The sequence below is a fragment of the Mizuhopecten yessoensis genome, unplaced genomic scaffold, assembly GCF_002113885.1.
Source record: "Mizuhopecten yessoensis strain PY_sf001 unplaced genomic scaffold, ASM211388v2 scaffold10455, whole genome shotgun sequence".
NCBI classification, from domain to species: Eukaryota; Metazoa; Mollusca; class Bivalvia; order Pectinida; family Pectinidae; genus Mizuhopecten; species Mizuhopecten yessoensis.
In genome coordinates, this window is record NW_018408555.1 from 203,466 (window position 1) to 225,070 (window position 21,605).

General features: G+C 35.1%; 2 protein-coding genes across 4 annotated transcripts in view; both read left to right on the top strand.

Moving 5' to 3' along the window:
- Positions 1-10,211, top strand: part of LOC110460694 — a 45,822-nt gene extending 35,611 nt beyond the window's left edge. For 2 of the 3 annotated variants that reach the window (XM_021513747.1, XM_021513749.1), the window contains 3 exons: positions 4,197-4,301; positions 5,445-5,535; positions 9,381-10,211. In XM_021513747.1, the coding sequence (XP_021369422.1) occupies positions 4,197-4,301; positions 5,445-5,535; positions 9,381-9,441 (257 nt within the window). In that variant the 3' untranslated portion in view covers positions 9,442-10,211. Of the gene's footprint in view, positions 1-4,196; positions 4,302-5,444; positions 5,536-7,400; positions 7,444-9,380 lie in introns of all 3 variants that reach the window. The other variant, XM_021513748.1, reaches the window with a different exon arrangement.
- A 3,094-nt stretch (positions 10,212-13,305) lies between these two features.
- Positions 13,306-19,817, top strand: LOC110460696. The gene is made up of 4 exons (XM_021513751.1): positions 13,306-13,577; positions 15,204-15,342; positions 16,398-16,561; positions 17,566-19,817. The coding sequence occupies exons 1-4, from the start codon at positions 13,475-13,477 to the stop codon at positions 17,865-17,867; spliced, it is 708 nt and encodes a 235-aa protein (XP_021369426.1). The 5' UTR covers positions 13,306-13,474; the 3' UTR covers positions 17,868-19,817.
- Positions 19,818-21,605: the final 1,788 nt, after the last annotated feature.

The window sequence follows — 21,605 nt, forward strand, 5'->3', positions numbered from 1 at the left end:
GATTCCAAGAACTGCAGTTAGTGGTATACAGAGTTGTATATATTTGGTAGTGGTCATTACCAGGATACAGAGAACCGCAGTTAGTGGTATACAGAGCTGTATATATTTGGTAGTGGTCATTACCAGGATACAGAGAACCGCAGTTAGTGGTATACAGAGCTGTATATATTTGGTAGTGGTCATTACCAGGATACAGAGATCTGCAGTTAGTGGTATAGAGAGCTGTTTATATTTGGTAGTGGTCATTACCAGCTATAGATACATAGAACTGCAGTTAGTGGTATAGAGAGTTGTATATATTTGGTAGTGGTCATTACCAGCTAGTTACAGAGAACTGCAGTTAGTGGTATAGAGAGCTGTATATATTTGGTAGTGGTCATTACAAGGATACAGAGAACTGCAGTTAGTGATATAGAGATGCAGTTAGTGATATAGAGAGCTGTATATATTTGGTAGTGGTCATTACCAGCTAGATTCCAAGAACTGCAGTTAGTGGTATACAGAGTTGTATATATTTGGTAGTGGTCATTACCAGCTATAGATACATAGAACTGCAGTTAGTGGTATACAGAGCTGTATATATTTCGTAGTGGTCATTACCAGCTAGATTCCAAGAACTGCAGTTAGTGGTATACAGAGTTGTATATATTTGGTAGTGGTCATTACCAGGATACACAGAACTGCAGTTAGTGGTATACAGAGCTGTATATATTTCGTAGTGGTCATTACCAGCTAGATTCCAAGAACTGCAGTTAGTGGTATAGAGAGTTGTATATATTTGGTAGTGGTCATTACCAGGATACAGAGAACCGCAGTTAGTGGTATACAGAGCTGTATATATTTGGTAGTGGTCATTACCAGGATACAGAGATCTGCAGTTAGTGGTATAGAGAGCTGTTTATATTTGGTAGTGGTCATTACCAGCTATAGATACATAGAACTGCAGTTAGTGGTATACAGAGCTGTATATATTTCGTAGTGGTCATTACCAGCTAGATTCCAAGAACTGCAGTTAGTGGTATACAGAGTTGTATATATTTGGTAGTGGTCATTACCAGGATACAGAGAACTGCAGTTAGTGATATAGAGATGCAGTTAGTGATATAGAGAGCTGTATATATTTGGTAGTGGCCATTACCAGGATACAGAGAACTGCAGTTAGTGATATAGAGAGTTGTATATATTTGGTAGTGGTCATTACCAGGCTACAGAGAACTGCAGTTAGTGGTATACAGAGCTGTATATATTTGGTAGTGGTCATTACCAGCTAGTTACAGAGAACTGCAGTTAGTGATATAGAGAACTGTATATATTTGGTAGTGGTCATTACCAGGATACAGAGAACTGCAGTTAGTGATATAGAGAGCTGTATATATTTGGTAGTGGTCATTACCAGGATACAGAGATCTGCAGTTAGTGGTATAGAGAGCTGTTTATATTTGGTAGTGGTCATTACCAGCTATAGATACATAGAACTGCAGTTAGTGGTATAGAGAGTTGTATATATTTGGTAGTGGTCATTACCAGCTATAGATACATAGAACTGCAGTTAGTGGTATAGAGAGTTGTATATATTTGGTAGTGGTCATTACCAGCTATAGATACATAGAACTGCAGTTAGTGGTATACAGAGCTGTATATATTTCGTAGTGGTCATTACCAGCTAGATTCCAAGAACTGCAGTTAGTGGTATACCGAGTTGTATATATTTGGTAGTGGTCATTACCAGCTATAGATACATAGAACTGCAGTTAGTGGTATACAGAGCTGTATATATTTGGTAGTGGTCATTACCAGCTATAGATACATAGAACTGCAGTTAGTGGTATAGAGAGTTGTATATATTTGGTAGTGGTCATTACCAGGCTACAGAGAACTGCAGTTAGTGGTATACAGAGCTGTATATATTTGGTAGTGGTCATTACCAGCTAGTTACAGAGAACTGCAGTTAGTGGTATAGAGAGCTGTTTATATTTGGTAGTGGTCATTACCAGCTATAGATACATAGAACTGCAGTTAGTGGTATAGAGAGTTGTATATATTTGGTAGTGGTCATTACCAGCTAGTTACAGAGAACTGCAGTTAGTGGTATAGAGAGCTGTTTATATTTGGTAGTGGTCATTACCAGCTATAGATACATAGAACTGCAGTTAGTGGTATAGAGAGTTGTATATATTTGGTAGTGGTCATTACCAGGATACAGAGACCTTCAGTTAGCGGTATAGAGAACTGTATATATTTGGTAGTGGTCATTACCATCTAGATACAGAGACCTTCAGTTAGTGGTATATATAGAGAGCTGTATATATTTGGTAGTGGTCATTACAAGGATACAGAGAACTGCAGTTAGTGATATAGAGATGCAGTTAGTGATATAGAGAGCTGTATATATTTGGTAGTGGCCATTACCAGGATACAGAGAACTGCAGTTAGTGATATAGAGAGTTGTATATATTTGGTAGTGGTCATTACCAGCTAGATACAGAGAACTGCAGTTAGTGATATAGAGAGCTGTATATATTTGGTAGTGGCCATTACCAGGATACAGAGAACTGCAGTTAGTGATATAGAGATGCAGTTAGTGATATAGAGAGCTGTATATATTTGGTAGTGGCCATTACCAGGATACAGAGAACTGCAGTTAGTGATATAGAGATGCAGTTAGTGATATAGAGAGCTGTATATATTTGGTAGTGGTCATTACCAGGATACAGAGACCTTCAGTTAGTGGTATAGAGAACTGTATATATTTGGTAGTGGTCATTACCAGGATACAGAGAACTGCAGTTAGTGATATAGAGAGCTGTATATATTTGGTAGTGGTCATTACCATCTAGATACAGAGACCTTCAGTTAGTGGTATATATAGAGAGCTGTATATATTTGGTAGTGGTCAGTACCAGCTAGATTCCAAGAACTGCAGTTAGTGGTATTGAGAGCTGTATATATTCGGTAGTCGTCATTACCAGGATACAGAGAACTGCAGTTAGTGGTATTGAGAGCTGTATATATTCGGTAGTCGTCATTACCAGGATACAGAGAACTGCAGTTAGTGGTATTGAGAGCTGTATATATTCGGTAGAGGTCATTACCAGGATACAGAGAACTGCAGTTAGTGGTATTGAGAGCTGTATATATTCGGTAGTCGTCATTACCAGGATACAGAGAACTGCAGTTAGTGGTATTGAGAGCTGTATATATTCGGTAGTCGTCATTACCAGGATACAGAGAACTGCAGTTAGTGATATAGAGAGTTGTATATATTTGGTAGTAGTCATTACCAGCTAGATACAGAGACCTTCAGTTAGTGGTATAGAGAACTGTATATATTTGGTAGTGGGCATTACCAGCTAGATACAGAGACCTTCAGTTAGTGGTATATATAGAGAGCTGTATATATTTGGTAGTGGTCATTACCAGCTAGATACAGAAAACTGCAGTTAGTGGTATAGAGAGCTGTATATATTTGGTAGTGGTTATTACCAGGATACAGAGACCTTCAGTTAGTGGTATAGAGAACTGTATATATTTGGTAGTGGTCATTACCAGGATACAGAGACCTTCAGTTAGTGGTATAGAGAACTGTATATATTTGGTAGTGGTCATTACCATCTAGATACAGAGACCTTCAGTTAGTGGTATATATAGAGAGCTGTATATATTTGGTAGTGGTCAGTACCAGCTAGATTCCAAGAACTGCAGTTAGTGGTATTGAGAGCTGTATATATTCGGTAGTGGTCATTACCAGGATACAGAGAACTGCAGTTAGTGATATAGAGAGTTGTATATATTTGGTAGTGGTCATTACCAGCTAGATACAGAAAACTGCAGTTAGTGGTATAGAGAGCTGTATATATTTGGTAGTGGTTATTACCAGGATACAGAGACCTTCAGTTAGTGGTATATATAGAGAGCTGTATATATTTGGTAGTGGTCATTACCAGCTATAGATACAGAAAACTGCAGTTAGTGGTATAGAGAGCTGTATATATTTGATAAGTAAGCTAGACCTGTGTAGATTTTGTAGTGGAAGCATCCTAGGTACAAAATTTGACTTTATAATTATCATACTCATCATTGTCATATTTCTTATTCTCATTTTTTTTATTCCAAACAACCAATTAAGGTATTTTATACTACAAACTGTATTTTGGTGTTTTTTGAATATAGCTTAATTAACCTTGACCACTGTCCAGAGATTTGTGGTTACCTGTACCTACTCCAGATTGCAAATGTGACACGTGAAAATGTAGCCAATAAAGTAATACAATGGAGAGAACGGCCCCATAGCTCAGGTTCAGGTGGGTTATCTGTTGAGTTTAAGTTGGTGTAAATTATTTCCCTTGTCCAGAACACTGAGACTCTAGTTTTGTTTTGCTCTGCTCTGTGTGAAGTGATGTCCTATCAGGGTGAGGGGGATTATCTCCCTTGTCTAGTATATAGACATAAGTTTACTCATTCACCCATAAAATTATATAATGAACTATTCCAACCTTTGAACAGGAAGAGTTCAAATGTGTCTTCAGTGGTGAATGAGTTAAACTAGGTTCACATAAAGCTTTTTATAGCGTTGTAATTTCCATAGTTCAAGATAGTTGTGGGTATATTCATACGAGATCTGGACAAAATTGGATGTTTCTCAATTACACCTGACCAAACCCTGAGATCATAGAGAGGCCCGATGTCTTGAAAAAAGGTTGAATTCACAATTTTTCTTATGCCTTGTAAGTGGGATCCTTTGTGTATTTGACATCCAGAAGTCAAACTATTTTGCTTCAGGTATGCCTTAGTGCTCACATGCATTTTCATTTTTGTTGTTTTCAATTCATGAGTAACTTTTTAAGATATTGAGGAATTATTGTCTAATTTACCTAACATGACTAGTAGCATGTTGTTTTATAATAAAATTTAATGTTATTATTGCTGATAGGAATAGTATAGGTAGAGTACTTTGAGCAAAATTCAAAGGTTTATTTTGGCAAAAAACATTTTTGTGGAGTGTTGTTAAAAACTCAATATATCTTTTTTATATATATTTTTTTAAATATCTGTCAATTTCATGTCATTAAAACAAAGTGATTCTATAAAGTTCCAGGTGTTATTTTATGCTGTATAGGTTTTGTAAAGCAAAAACCTAAAGTGCCATATTTGTAGTCTAGTTATTGTTTTACTTTAAAGAGGTATTAACATTTACTTAGTTTTATTCATGGTTCAAATAGCTTGAAAAAACAAAAATCTTTCCTTTTAAGCAATCTTTTTGTGGTAAACTCTGTCAGCATCATATATTCTTGTTAGAGTATGTAATAGTAAAAGTGTTTATTTTCTTTAATTGCATAATTTGAACATGATGCATCATCTTCTCTGTCTGAACATTATTTTTCATTGTTTTCCCCACAGTCATGTGGTATTTTATTGTGTTTAAGATTTGTTTTTTGTATTTCTAGAAAAGAAAACCCATGAGTTACAATTGGTTGAGACTGATGAGCCATTGATCACGATGATGTCTGTCAAGAACCTGGCCACAAACATTGCAAGGTAAGGGAGTAATAAATACAAATGATCCAACTACAATCACAGATAGAAAAACTCATGTTTCATAATGATATGTTTCTGATTAATTGAAAAGATGCAAGCCTCTTCAGTAATTTATACAGAAAGGTTGTTTTTTTCAATTGATAAATTCATGTAAAATTTATCATTTACAATTAAATGTATTAACTACACAAGATGTCACTATATACAATTTGAACAGTTTCATTGATACAATGTAGTAAGCTTAAACTAACTACATTTCACTACAGAGTGCTCACACGCTCACGTTACTACATCCTAGGGCGATTGATTTAGTATTCATATTCCATGCTTTTTTACTCCATTAAAAATCAATAAACTTACACATGATTAAAATGGTTTATATCAAGTAAATTAGTTTTGTTTTGATGACAATTAAATGATTTATTCATGGTAATTTCACAATTTTTATATTCAGAACATCGTTAAAAATGTTACGTGGTTATTAATTTTTAAAAGAAATTAATGACCCAGACATTAATTAAACAATCTTTTATTAATGTGAATTTCTGTTCAGGACACAGTAAAAGTATGATTACATGCATTGGTTATCAATTTTTGAATGCCTGATTTATTATCATGAAAATTCAACAGTTTTATGATATGATTTTACATTCAGAATATCATTAAAATATGATAATTGGTTATCAATTTTTAATGCGATATTCATGCCGGGTATCAATTTTTAATGCGATATTCATGACCCTGGCATCATTTATCTTGTGAAAAAACAGCAATTAAAGTAAATTACAAAGATGCATGATTTACCTATACGAAAAGTTTAGTGGCTATGAGACATTATTAAAAACTGATGCAAATGAACATTGTAAAAACAAATTAAATGAATTAAACCACAATCACTTCAAATAATATAAAACTCAGCCTATTCATTATTTACACATGATACACTGTTCATTAAACCAGATGTTTCACATCCATGGTAGAATTTAATGTATATTGCACAGTATTAGAAAGCAGATTAACACAATATATAGAAGCATTAAACACTTGTTAAATATACCTATGCCAATCTGTGGCAATGCGTAACTAATTAAATGCCAATGTCAACAATTTATTGACTTTTAGGAACATTTGTTGTCTTTAAATTTCGTTTAAAGAGCTGAAATTTTATTCAAACCATCAGATTCTATTCCTGAATTGCATATAATAGTAACTAACAGCACATCATGCTAGTTATTAAACAAAGACAAGATATTATCTCACTTATGTCACAGTTTACTTACACTTCCGGAACACCTGATCATATTCTCCGTGGTCTTTTTTCAAGGATCCCCATGTTAATCTTTCCTTTGTTCAAAAACTAGTTATATCGACTTTGAGTTTGAACTACTGTTTGTATTTATGGTATCCTCTGGTATTGTTACGTACTTGATGTGACCTGTAAAATACAGAGTTTCCATCACAAGTGGTGGAATAAGACAAACGGGTGTTATCTGAGAATGCTTAAAATGCCTTGTGTAAAAATGCACATGAACAACAGAACTATTTACTATTAAAACAATTCGACAATACTTCAAAAGAAAACGAAGCAAATTAAGCCAAACATTTGTATAATGATTATTCATTCCTGTTTTAAAAGCAGACGTAAACATTCCATTTCTTAGGATGAAAAATCTTCTACAATAAAAGCTGTTTAGATATAGCCTTTTTATTTTTTATAGTCATAAACAGGGCAACATCTGTTCATATTTATACATTATTGCATACTTATATTAGAAAACGCTAGTTATGTTTATGTTTATTTTATATCTATAATATCGTGTTTGTTGTTGTTTCTCTTTATGTATATCCATTCAAACTTTGAACAGGAGGCTGGTCGCCCGTACACTCAGAATTGAGAAGCTTCGATCGGTTTGTGATGTTATAAATGTCTATTTTGATATTTTGCATGGTTCTACTATATATGTATATAACACCCTGGTTTAGGTCGATTTGTGTCGCACCCTGTTAGTTTGACACCCTGTTTAGTAGTACACCTTACAGTTAACCTCATTATTGGGGTAATAGACAAGGTGTATGCAGAATTAATCTTACTGTAATGTTTACTGAATGGATCACTCTTGGCCACTCTCAAGAGAAACTGTTCGATGGATTAAACCGCGTTTCCATTTGGAGACAATTTAGAGAAGATTTAGTGTCTTGAAATAAAGTAAAGCAACTTGTTACGAGCAAAAAATGTTTCGCTTTCTACTCTTTATTTGACTAATATCGAGATTCTTAACAAACTGAAATAACTTTTGATTTATTCGATCTCCAAAATAATTCAGTATTGGTTCATATTTAAGATGTAAGATGTAATAACTTGTACACTATCTATACGACGAACAGATGGTTTCAGTCATGTTCTGTGACTTTGCTTGAGAAAGAACGCCATCAAAACTCACATTTTGAATTACCTTATGAATCTGTCGCAAGACAAATTGACCTGTTCTCTTTGAAGAGTCTTAAAAATATTTCTGTTTATACTTTTTTATCACTTTCTACTTTAATTTATTTTATTGCTTAATATTTGATATGTAATTATTATTTTCTTATGACTCAACATGTAGATTTGTAGATGTACGCTTTGTTTTGTTCAGTTCAATATATCGTACTAAAATATTGCTTGCAGTTCTGATTACATATACAGTTATTTGTAGGGTTCATGGTATAGCAATCAAGAAATTATCATTCACATATTTAGACACGACACGACTTTTGTGCCGAAATTGCAAGATTATTATTGTTGGGTCAGCATCTGCGTAATTAGGTTTTTGTTCTTAATATAATGCTTTCCGTTCGACAATGGTATTTATAACTTTATTATTTTAGTTTCATATATGTATTGGCTGAATATCCAAATAGAAAACTGATTTGATATTGAATGCTTTTAAATAGAATCTATGACTTTATCTAGTGAACACATATTCCTGCACTTCTAAATTAGCTGAGTTCCAACTTGTATTTCCATTTTGTTTGTAGCCTAGACATTAGGAAAAATAGCTGTAGAATAGACTTTTCAGCTTTCATCATGCTTCAGAAGCCTTATTTATATTCTTTGTTGATATTCTGTGTATTTAGTCACAATCATAGCCTCATCTGCACTGTATCTTAATTATTGTTATACACTTTTTTGCTAATTAAGGACAACACACCCTGAAACAGTTTTTGAAAAATATTTTAAATTTAGGTACATATTTGTCAGTTAAATTTGACAAGTTCACCTTATCTGTGACTTACTAATTATCCGTTAGGTTTTATTACTAATTTTGTTAAAACTATCTTATATCATGTATTAAATCATCAGGGGAATTGGTATCACTCTGGAGTATTCTTACTGGGACACCATGGTTTTATCACGTGGTCTTTTCTGGCCAGTGATCTCCCTATTAATGTCGATGCCCTATGACAAGGGTCTCCTGTTTGGTTCTTCTTTTTTTGTGGATTTAATAATATTACAATCTTACTAGCAGCAAACAAACTATGTTGTGCATGGCGAATCTATTACAGAATGTATGTTTGGTTATATTTCTGTTTGTAATACCAACTTAAAGGATTTGTGTTGGCAACGGTAGTCAAACATATACATGTGAAATAGAAGCAAACTAGGTCTAAAATAATTCATTATTATGTTTTATTCATTTTATTCATTCATGAAGGCAATACAATGATAAGGTATAAAACAGAACTATCCATCATAAAAGTGTTGGTATAAACAAGAGTGTTACAAACTTACATGCTATATATCTCATCATCATATTGTTAGAGCTAATTTCGTTGACTGATGTTTCCCTTAATGTCATTTAAAGGAGGACTAGAATTCGACAGGAGAGAGTGGAAAATCAACAGGACTTGGAATGGTACAGCTAGGAACCGGAAAGAGTGGGACCCAGGAGTGGCATTGGAACCGGAAATAGAAAGATCTAGGAGTGGCATAGGAACCAGAAATAGAAGGATCCGGGAGGCGGCTTTGACAGGGAACTGTGGAATCATGTTAATATACAGCCATCCTTTATTACAACAAACCTGGATCATTGTTGTAGATTGACAGCTTTATTATAATGAACTGTGATCAATGCAACAACTATCATGATTTTACCCATGACAATTTAAGTTAATTGGACTACGAGTAATGTAATTATTTCCAAGTTTGTCATACAATGTTGATGTAACAGTATTACGTTGTAAACCTTTAGATTGTCAAACGTCAATTATTTTAAAACCTTTTTTGGGGTTTACAAAAAAAGAGTGTCATTTTAAATTTTAAAACCGACTTTAGGTTATATTTAATTATTTCATACGTATTATTAGAGATTTCATAGGTTATATTTACCGTGTGTGACACTATTTTGTGACACCAAATGCGGTTACCCTATGTCTACAATGTACAAACTCATCGGACATGGCCAGAATATGTTCCCTGTCTGTAGGACTAGACATACACGGTTGTCTTAACTATTTCAAGATAGTTATTATTTCAAGACAAACACAGAGAGCATGATATATTATTTATGTTCTATATATTTTTACCTGTGATATATTGATGCATGTTTTACCTACTGAAACTAAGAGTATACATTTCTGTATGTTAAGTGTGAAACGGTGTATATTTATGTATGTTGAATAAATGTTATTGTTGAGAATGATTTCGTTTGTTTTGCTTCTTTTGTTTGTGATGTAGTAAATATTTAAATTTGCTGATACATTTCACCATGGATGTGCACTACTTGTTTATGCACATTGTGTCGTGCCAGATGAAATAAACATCTAAGTCTTGCAGTACTATGCCTCAAGTTCATAAATACTGTCATAATCATGGTCCGATAATTCATCCGACATATATAATAATTTCGAAAAACTGAATATCAAAACTGAGACACCACTATGGCTTATCTTTCAATGATTTATCTTACTAGATATCCATTCAATTTCTAACTTCTATATCCAGTATGTATATTATAGTATCAAATATTTGAACTCTGATAACGTGCTCAGATATCTACTATGTACATATATTTACATTCTGTATGCTTAGACCCATTGACAAAAAATACATTCATCAATGCATAACACAGGTGTTCATAGAATCTCAGCACGTTGGAACTGATAGTACCCTGATCACACTGCGTAGTAATACACTACAAAAACTACTCACTCGGAACGACCGACCTTCGTCTGCTGGATAACCGATACATCCGGTAGTTAAGCGGACGTAAAACCTATCAATCAATCAATCAATCAATCAAACGACCGACCTAGATGCTAATTCTTACATCTTAAAATATTATTGAACTGTGCTTTGTGAAATATTCACGTATTCACGTGTCCTGTGCTAAAAATAAACATTGAATATGGAACTACATTTTGTTGTGTTATTGTTGTTGACGGTTGCTAAGATCTCTCACGATAGTGTCACATTTCCCCGCGAAAAAAACACTGTTCTCGCCAATGCGTTGCACCCGTGTATAAGCAGGAACGAACCCTGTTTATTTGTTTTATTCGTTGTTATATCGATCCACTGAAAGGATTCGTCAATGTAAATATAAGGAATGATATTTATTTTTTCAACATTTATGAGGTCATAACAACAATAGGTTTTTGAACATATTTTACATGAATCGCTAACGCGATTAATTCAATATGTCCATAAACCCATAATTCCTTAAGTATTAGTTTGTTCAGCCATATATACACGATTGAATAGTCCACAACTTCAGAGACATTTGGAAATATATATTGTGTTTAATGAAAAAGATCGTACTTGGTTTGATATCAATCATGTGAAAGTTAAAACAACTTTTAATCGACAGGACCGGTTACAGCAAACAAATATGACAATTTTCTCCAATACCTACCAGGAGTGTAGTACGACCATACCTACCAGGAGTGTAGTACGACCTTACCTACCAGGGGTGTAGTACGACCTTACCAACCAGGGGTGTAGTACGACCATACCTACCAGGAGTGTCGTACGACCGTACCTACCAGGGGTGTAGTACGACCGTACCTACCAGGAGTGTAGTACGACCATACCTACCAGTGGTGGAGTACGACCATACCTACAAGGGGGGTAGTACGACCATACCTACCAGGTGTGTAGTACGACCGTACCTACCAGGAGAGTAGTACGACCATACCTACCAGGGGGGTAGTACGACCATACCTACCAGGTGTGTAGTACGACCGTACCTACCAGGGATGTAGTACGACCTTACCTACCAGGAGTGTAGTACGACCATACCTACCAGGGGTGTAGTACGACCATACCTACCAGGAGTGGAGTGTACTACGACCATACCTACCAGGGGTGTAGTACGACCGTACCTACCAGGAGTGTAGTACGACCGTACCTACCAGGGGTGTAGTACGACCTTACCTACCAGGGGTGTAGTACGACCGTACCTACCAGGGGTGTAGTACGACCGTACCTACCAGGGGTGTAGTACGACCCAGTACCAGTGGTGTCAATTTAAGGGCTGCTGTTTGATTCGGTTTTTGACCATACTCAACAGTCAAAGACGATCGTTATTCTTCTATTTCAGCATGACAGTCAGGTCTTCTGTACAGATCACTGTTGGAGATTTCATCAAACCAAAAGATTCGGCGATTCATTCTTGTTCTTGCTTGCCTTTATCGCCCCTCTTACACTTACAGCTGTAGAATCATACTCGAAAACATATATTCTATATTACAATTGAAGGGTTTAATCTTGGGCTTCATAATGTATGTGTTTAAACCATTTTTTGTGTGCTTTTCCCAGCTTGCCGTCGAAACCTATTGGTGCTAGATATCCCAAAGAAGACAGTCGTAGAATGCAAACAATTATTGTATATATGTAACGGTACAGGACATGGATTGTCCTTCTGAATGTTAATGATTCGATGTCAGAGACAAGGCTCACAGAGACAGTAACTCCCAAGTCCTGACCATTCATAGAAACTTATTTGATGAATTTAATATCATAATCGAACACAAGGGGGTCCCATACATGCTTACCCTGCCCGTACTGTATACACACGTAAATCGTTCATAAGATAAATATGGCGAGTATGGATTTTTACTCTGTCGATATAAGCTTTTAAAATGTTGACCATTAAAATTAATTTAAACGAATTTTTTTTCATATGATACTGTCTCAGTCATAATGAATTATGTTTCATTTATTGAAGAGTGTTGGGCTCCTCATGAAGGTATGTAATAAGAAAGCGTAGCTTTTGTTCTTTAAAATGAGTTAATGAAAACATTAAATGTAAACATTGTTTCTATGACGCCGTAACTATCTCTCAAGTTCAAACATACTTTTCCCTTTTGACACCAGAAACAATCTAAAATGTATATACTGAGCAAAAGTATGTATATATATTTTACTTGTTTACTTCACATTGAAATAAAAAGCTTGCAATTTCCATAAAGTTCAATTTCTACTTATTAAAACTTGATTGATTATTAAAACTTGATTATTGAAAATTCTGCACTTTGAAAAATGTAGAGGGTTATTTTTTTCTGTATTTGGGAAGGGGTACGTACTATTCTTTTTAAATTTCCTGTAATCTGTAATAGGTTAAAAATCAGCACAAAATTAGGTAAATGAATGGAACTTAACCAAACTGTTCAAACAACGGATGGCATTAAATTGTAGGCGCAGTTTGAAGTATTTAATCACAGTAAACGGTATTTGTTTGGTGCGTGTTACGTGTAGTTGAACGATGGCTTTACAAATACAGAGGTTCGGTTATATAAGTAGGTAGGTATGTTATACATTGTATGTCCAGTCATGTCCTGAAGCTAATCCCCTATTGGACTGTGTTTCAGCTCGTGACTTGTAAAACTACACCGACATGTGGACAATAGCCCTTTAATAGCCGAATTGTACATCGTGTGTTGTATAGATATTTCCCCATGCATGTATACAGGTCTGTCGAGGGGTAAACAACACACTAAATACGACAAGAACAAAATGGCGCAGATATTTCTAGCCTCAGTCCTAGTGTTTCTACAGATACTAGGTAGGTATATCTCATTGATAACCGATTTGTTTTTTAATTTCGCATGGAAGTGTTTGTTGTAGGGATAGGAATTAGACATTGCTTATTATTTCGAATATGTATTGATATATACACTTGTTGAATACAGGAAGTTGAAGTTTTTAATAACCAGGAGGTTGAAATTTTAACCAGTGAACATACAATAGTATGTGCACAAGACGTCCAGGTGATACATTATCGAGTAGCAGGTAAATTCGTCTGTGAAACGTACAGTGTTGTCACCACTGGGGTCAATATGTAGGACATCGGTGCCAGTGGCGGACCTAGATCAGTTGGTTCCCTGTCTTGAGGACATCGGTGCCAATGGCGGACCTAGATCAGTTGGTTCCCTGTCTTCAGGACATTGGTGCCAAAACAAACTTTTAATATGTTTTGTTCTTTTTATTCGGTATTTTTTCTTTTGTTTTGAAATATTGATTTGTTATAAATACATATGCTATACCTTTATAAATACGGATGAATGTGTAGTTTTGTTCCTGTGTAGTAGCTTATGCGTTACCATCTCATAGGGAAATATGGGGAAAAAATTGTGTGTTATATGAAGGTCGTGTTTTTTTATTATGCTCACTAGTATGGCTTGTGGTTTTGTTGTCACTACCCGAGATCTCGATGTTAGGACGTGATGTTACCTATATTTGACTTAGATTTACATGGCGGAGTCGTCAATAAAGCAGAAGACGCTTACCCTTCTGGAACATCTGGTCTTATTCTGCTTGTACATTTTAAAGATTCTCCATGTAAATCTTACCTTTGTTTATATTTTGCCCTAGTTTTATCGGGTTTTAGTTCGAATCATGGTTTTGTTGACATTTCGGTATTCTCCTGTTTTTTCAATGTATTTACTCTCGAATTCAATCGTGGTATCAAAATTATATATATATATATATATATATATATATATTGAAAAAAGATAAGTGCTAAAATAATGAAAGACATGATTCAGGAAAACCCTAAATATAACTTCAATTCAATTGTGATTTATTACAGCACACATTAGCGTACCCCTCGATATAAATATAACATTGCTAATCATTAAGAAATATTTACCATCGTATGGCATCGCCACTATATAACCCTACCAAATTCAGTTGGCATTCATATAGGCTATGAATACCATGGACCGATTGATGCTGTCATAATTGTTACGTTGCATACAACTGACCCTCCCTTGGCGATGGCTGTTCTATTCATTGAACAAGCATACACGATACATCCATTATATGAACTAATTAATATAATTGCAGAATAAAAATAAATGCACTTTTGTTTTTAAATGACAAGATTAAAAAAATTGAAAATAGAAGTATTGAACTGCTTTCAGTTGCCATTCATCGGCAATATGAATTCAAACTGCACAATTGGCAAATTCAACATTAAGCGCTAGCGCTTCATTGAATTTGCGTTTGTCCAGTTGGCATTCGTAATGCCTGTGAATACCAACTGAAAGCAGTTCAATGCTCAAGTAAGGGATATTAATCCAGTCCCAGTACCCACGACATACGACAGCTATATAGTAATAAGCCAGAAGTATTCAGCACAATGTATTTTTTTATGTTTTTAAAGCAGTCATGTTTTGACCATGTGTAGGTGTTGTGGGTGCGGATATATGCTACGAGTACAGCTACAGTTTTGGCACAGAGCGATACTACGGCTACTGCCCGGAGGGTTGTTGTGGGTATACCTACGACCGGAAGTGCTGTGAAGATGAAAGTTTTGATGCTAGCATGTATGTATACAATTCTTATCCGTTATGTAAAACATCATGTAACACGCTTTATTAAATTATGAAAAGATTCTTGTAACACAACCAATAAGTGTTTCTATGTGACTAGAACGGTATGTTCTCTGTCACCTTCATCAGACAAATGACCAGTGAAGCGTCTGTACACAAAGGTGTAAACTGTGTACGAGTTGTCCACAATTTGATGTCGATTCGACTACGCCGTATGTACAATTAGTTGTTATATATGTACCGAAATGACTCGATTTAGCTACGCTTTATCTAAGTTGTATTGATAATTGACTTGTTTGGTGTATTTCAATACAAAATACATAGACATTTATTATTATAAATTATTATAAATATCTTAATCCGCCCTTTCCGATAATGACGTTTATCTTCGATTGACGTAATCAATAACTTATCAAAGTAACTATCTTGTTTTAGAAGAAGAGGAAGTAATGGACTAACTTGAATACGTAAATTGTTATAACTACGCCTTATTCTTTGTAAATAATATGTTAACAAAATGTATTTCCATACATGTATATGGGACTCTACTTAAGGCTCACCGTCCCACGGTACTCTAGGTTTGTATCACAGTGACCTGTGCTCACCACACTATCGTTGACCAGGTAGCTGAGTAGATTACAACGATAGTATAATAATCGGAGGTCCTGGGTTCGAATCCTGGTCTGGCCACGCTGAATTGAGACATTGTTCTCAGTTATTTTAATCCTTTCACCACTGTATACCATAATGGAATCATCCAGATCAATGAATGGAAGAGTTAACTTAAGTTACATAGGGGTAAAAGGGTTAAAAAATGTAAGGTTCTCCTCAAAAATGTTTATCAACGCTATAGTTTTGCCAAAAACATATCAAATGCATGGTTACAGTTTTTGGCAGTTGTAAGGGGGTCCTTGAAATACTCTCACATTTCAATACGTACTTACTGTGTCATATATTGAGCACATTTAACTACTTATATATTTACCAATACGTGTATATTATATTGCATCTGACATGTCATGCTCCTTACATCGACATATTTTCTCCAGTGTTGGTATCATCGCCGGATGTGTTATTGGCGGAATCGTCTTTCTTGGTTTCATCGTGTCCCTGGTGTTTTGCCTCGTGTGTATGGGGACGAATAAAACAGGCAATAGAGGTCGTGTCATAGTTCCCCTTACACAACAGCAAGGAGCGAGCAACGTGGCGTATGGTAAGTACAGCTCAAGTTTAGGTGTATGAAGTTAAAGCAAGTGTTGCCAGAACCTATGTGTGATGTCAGCAGTACTCAGTGAAATAGCATGCCAGTCTTAATGAGGGTATTTGATGAAAGAGTATGTGATATGTATTTTATATATGTATTTAGTTTTGAATTTGTAAGGTTGTAAACCTTTCCCTTTTTGTTTGCCGTATTTTATAATGATTCGAAACACCTGTTCATCTTGTTCTTACTCTGGTGAATCCTAAATGGACAAGGTTGCCATTATGAAGGAGCAGTAAGATTTACTTCGCTTGTCTATCTGCATTTACATACAATATATTGAAAAAGGTCATTTAATGGTATTTCTAGTGAATACTTAACCAGTTCTTGTTGTTGACTGACATTGAATGACAATGTGAAATACGATTGTTCACTGTACTTGACGTTAAATATTGAATAAAGAACGCAACAATTTAATTTGTTTGCGGATTGAGATAAGCGACCGTGAGAGTTTTCCCTATTGTTAAATTGAAACAATTAAATATATTGAACTTAATGCAATGACGAGGGAATCAGGACAGAAACATGAACACGCTGATATGTATTGGTTTGCTAATGTTTTGAGGATATCAGCACACGTGATTTTCCCTGCAGTGAGGGCATGTCATACTGAATGTCTAACTTCCAGTAGGAAGCAACCTGTCTCGGATAAGACAATAAAGGTATCACCCTTGAATTAAGATTTCTCTGATGCCCTTAATGTAGAGAAAAACAATTTATAATCTAGCTTTCGAGTCTTAGACAAGACTTGTGATTGGGACATCATGCTCCAATTTCAGTTACACTATTTGACTGCTGCAATTCAGGGTTATTTAAAGTAAAACGCAGAGAAGAACAATCACCTATCTCCATTGTGTTGTTGACAAAAAATCACAACTTTCGTTCAAAGATTTTTTCACGCTTCCCACAACCATTTTGCAAATCGACATATATTCCTTGTTTTGCTGTATTTTCAGTAAGTACCCATGCGAACTGGGCCTACACTGGCCCCTATCCATCACAGCCACAAGTTCTGGGACATACCATGGGTTACTCCCAGTACGGACGGACCACGGGAACATTCCCACAACCGCCTCCCTACGAGCATCAACAACCCCCAAGCACAGCTCCCCCCGAATATCCTGCTTCGTCGGAGTTATACGATCCTCTGTCCTCGTCTGCACAAGGTCTCCCACCAATAGATGGCACCTCCACGCAACGATTGCAAACGAGTCTACCACCAGTAAACCACGGAGGGATAGATACCTCTAAGGTGTGAAACGTGCGAAACATACAGGTTTTCGTCTTGGAAATGGAACACGACACTAAGAAACAGGTCACGCGTTACATTTGGAAGTTCTTTGTAAAATACATGTTAACCGAAATGTGTATAATATGTAAATAAGCAAATGTATTGTATTAGCATACATTATAAACGAAACATATAAAACGCGTTATAACTGTATGCCTGTTCGTCAGTCACTCGGTAATTGATCATAACGTCTGTTGACATCAGCTGCATTAATTAATGAATAAGGAATTGATACATTGTATTACTTTTGATATTAAATTTTATAAAACATTTGATCGGAATACAACCTATATGTCTATTGCATCCATTGGTGTGCATATCTGTCACAGGTGTAAACTGTAAATGTACTTATCATTGGTGTGCATGTCTGTCACAGGTATAAACTGTAAATGTACTTATCATTGGTGTGCATGTCTGTCACAGGTATAAACTGTAAATGTACTTATCATTGGTGTGCATCTCTGTCACAGGTATAAACTGTAAATGTATTTATCATTGTGTTATTAAAAAATTCGCATTTTTTTTAATTATTTCGAAAGTTCTATATTTTTATATCAGCTATATTGCTGACTGTAACTTGGAAATTGTCGGCGGTGCGCTGAAATATGATAACATTAAATAAAGCACAGTAACGGTGCCCTTTATTATTACTGTCACGTAACCGAGGTACGTGTACACTGAAGTAGGTAAAGATAGAGTACGCTTTCCTTGTTTCTGTCATGTTACGAAACTATGCATTTCTGTGATATCAAAAACACTACAATACAGTTTAGGTTGTGAGAGGGGAATGAGTACTTCCACTTTGTTGAAATATTTGATTATGCATTTTTTATCTTTCATTTGTTATGTTTATAAAGGATACCGAAGAAAGTTTCTTTGATTTTTGGCCTCTTAGATGAAAATTGCCATTTTTCGATTTGAACAAATATTTGGTGATTAGTATTGCATTATTTTTCTCTAATTATATTTGTTTCTTTATTTTAAATTGTTTAAAAAATAAATTTAATGATTTCTTATTTTGATGTTAAACATTTTTAACAATTTTGACATGAAAAGTAGCAATCAAGACGGCTATTCTGTGGAAAAAGAAGTATTTGCGTATCGGTTCTCAAAATAAGAAGTGACGTACAGCATGAAAGGAAGATATTGAGTTATTGTGTTTTGTAATCCGTATATATCTATGTACTTAAGCGAATCTGTGATTTTTAAATGAAGACTCTTTACCTAGGCATTTACATAAGTATACAGTGTAATGCATGTTTTTTTTGTTATAATTTGTATTGAAAAAAGCAGATAATTAACATTCAGAGTCCCCCTAAAAGTTGCATAGTCAACCAAACTGTCAGCCACTTAAATAAGTCATATTCAAAGAACCCAGTTCAACAAATTGATTCAGAGGTGTGATTTGGGCATATTGAACATAGTGAGGTGAACACAGTCTGTGATAAATCATTTAAAGTCGACGCTTTCATAAAATTTATAACGGGGCAAACTGGCTTCTTGTGGCTATGTGAAACCCCCAAAATTGTTGTGAAAGGATCCGGTAATATATTTCAAGGTTCTATCAATGTTGATGGACTTGATATAAAGTGTTCTCATTCATCATTAGGTGATGTTAGAAAAAACTTATGTTTATAACAGGACTAACTCATACATACATGTAACACCACAAAATTAATGTTATGAAGTGATACTTCATCTGAAGCTCGGTTAGCCTACGTTTTCCTTATAAGTGTCTTATGAAATATGTTACTGGGATATTTTACTATACGTTGAGGTGTTTTGAATGGCATCATCTATCCAGATTTGGGACCGGTATATAAGTGAACTTTATAAAATAATATGTCATTCCGCAGCATTCATTTGGGTCGCAATAAAGATTGATGTTTATAAAGCCAATAAACTATTGTAACAAAACACCAGCCTTAATGATTTATCATTGACTATGTTAACATTATATAAATATCACATTCATGAGCCGAGGTCAACAATGCTTTCCGAGGGGTGAAAATATGCAATATCGCCCTCTCATGAATGTGATTTTTATTTTATTATACCGAGTGTCATGTTTAGGTGTTTCACCACTTCACCATTTTTAAAGGTCCTTGTGTTGATTTGACCTAAACCAAGACTTCATCTCAACAGTTGTCGAATGAACCAACCATGATAACATTCTGGCACTGGGACGAACCGTGCACGCATATGTTTGGCGCATGTAACAATTTTTGGAATAACACCCTGGCACTGGGACGAACCGTGCACGCATACGTTTGGCGCATGTGATATTTTTTGGAATAACACCCTGTCTCCTTTATCTTTGTAAAACGAGCAAGTAACATTGAAAATGTTCACATCTTTCTCAACCAATCAGATTACGAGATTTTAACAGAAGGTATAATAATACTATATACCATTTTATTAACAATAAAGTACAAGGTTAATATATTCAAATTACATTATTATCTAAACTATGATGATGAAATGGTGTCTTTTAATATGACGAATCAAGCGGTAGAAATTAAGGGTGACCACACTATCTTTAAGAGGGGTTGTGGAACCTTAATTAATGTTAAACAAATTAGTTATCTTCTAACATCATTTTCGCATGAGTGAGTGAAGGGATGAGAACCGAATGGAAGTGGATCTATACGACCAAAAAAGGGACAATATTTACCCTACTATAGATTTAACAAGTTATCAAAATCAATAGTTTTGATAAGACCCCAAGCGCGCCAACATCAGGGTCAACAAGAGTGATTAATATAAGTTGTAATTACATGTTTCATAATTGTAGTAAAATAAATAAAGTTTTAAAAAACCCGAAGAAAACCCTGATTACTTAGGGATCCTACACTAGTCACTTTTTACGAAACACTTACAGTGGTATACGGCAGGTCTATTCTTGATTTATTCAATGTCCCCTAATAGGCTAGGAATATTGTGTTTTGAGGTCAAACAAATTGCAATAAAAAAAAATACTGCAATGCATTTAAGTAAGGTCCCCAAAATGACATACTAAAAGTCCGAAAAAATCCGTGTAGTGGAAGTGTGTCTAATTTACATAAATACAAAATGGCAGCCAATTCTACTGTTTTCTCCCAGATCTAATCAAAATGTTCACCTTACATACCTTTAAGAATATTTTTAGTGTACTTTGAATATCTAAAATGTTATTTTCAAGAATGTTTTTGTTTGCACAAGGTTTCATGTGCCTAATTGAGTGTCTTAATTTGCATAAATTCAAAATGGCTGCCAATTTAGGCATTTTTTGTGTGTAGAGAATTGCGACGACACTTATTCATGTTGTGAAATATTTTTAAATTTTCAAATATATCATAATTAGGTTCTTTAGTTTGCATAAACACATACATATCCACAATGTATTCCAGAGCAACTATAATATATGTCTATATTGGTTTTAAATCTCAGTTCAGTTATTATTACAGTTGGTAGTCTCCAACAAACATACATTTATGTGGCACGCTGGTCAGTAGTAGCATCAAGTTCTGGGTCTGGTGGTGGTGAGTTGGTGCAACTAGTGCCACGACAATCAGTGCAGGCTGTTGAACATTGGAGGCCATACTTCCGGCACGTGCATTTCTTGGTTGCACAGTCTTTCTTGCATCCACATCTGATGACTTTAAGGAGTGATGCTGGTGCTGGTGGTATATCAGTTTGTATTGGAAGATACTTCCCATCCGTGAC

Coding starts and splice junctions, on each gene's coding strand:
- LOC110460696 (XM_021513751.1), top strand. CDS start 13,475: ATGTATACAGGTCTGTCGAGGGGTAAACAACACACTAAATACGACAAG. Junction 13,578..15,203: donor AGTGTTTCTACAGATACTAG/GTAGGTATATCT, acceptor GACCATGTGTAG/GTGTTGTGGGTGCGGATATA. Junction 16,562..17,565: donor AGCGAGCAACGTGGCGTATG/GTAAGTACAGCT, acceptor CTGTATTTTCAG/TAAGTACCCATGCGAACTGG.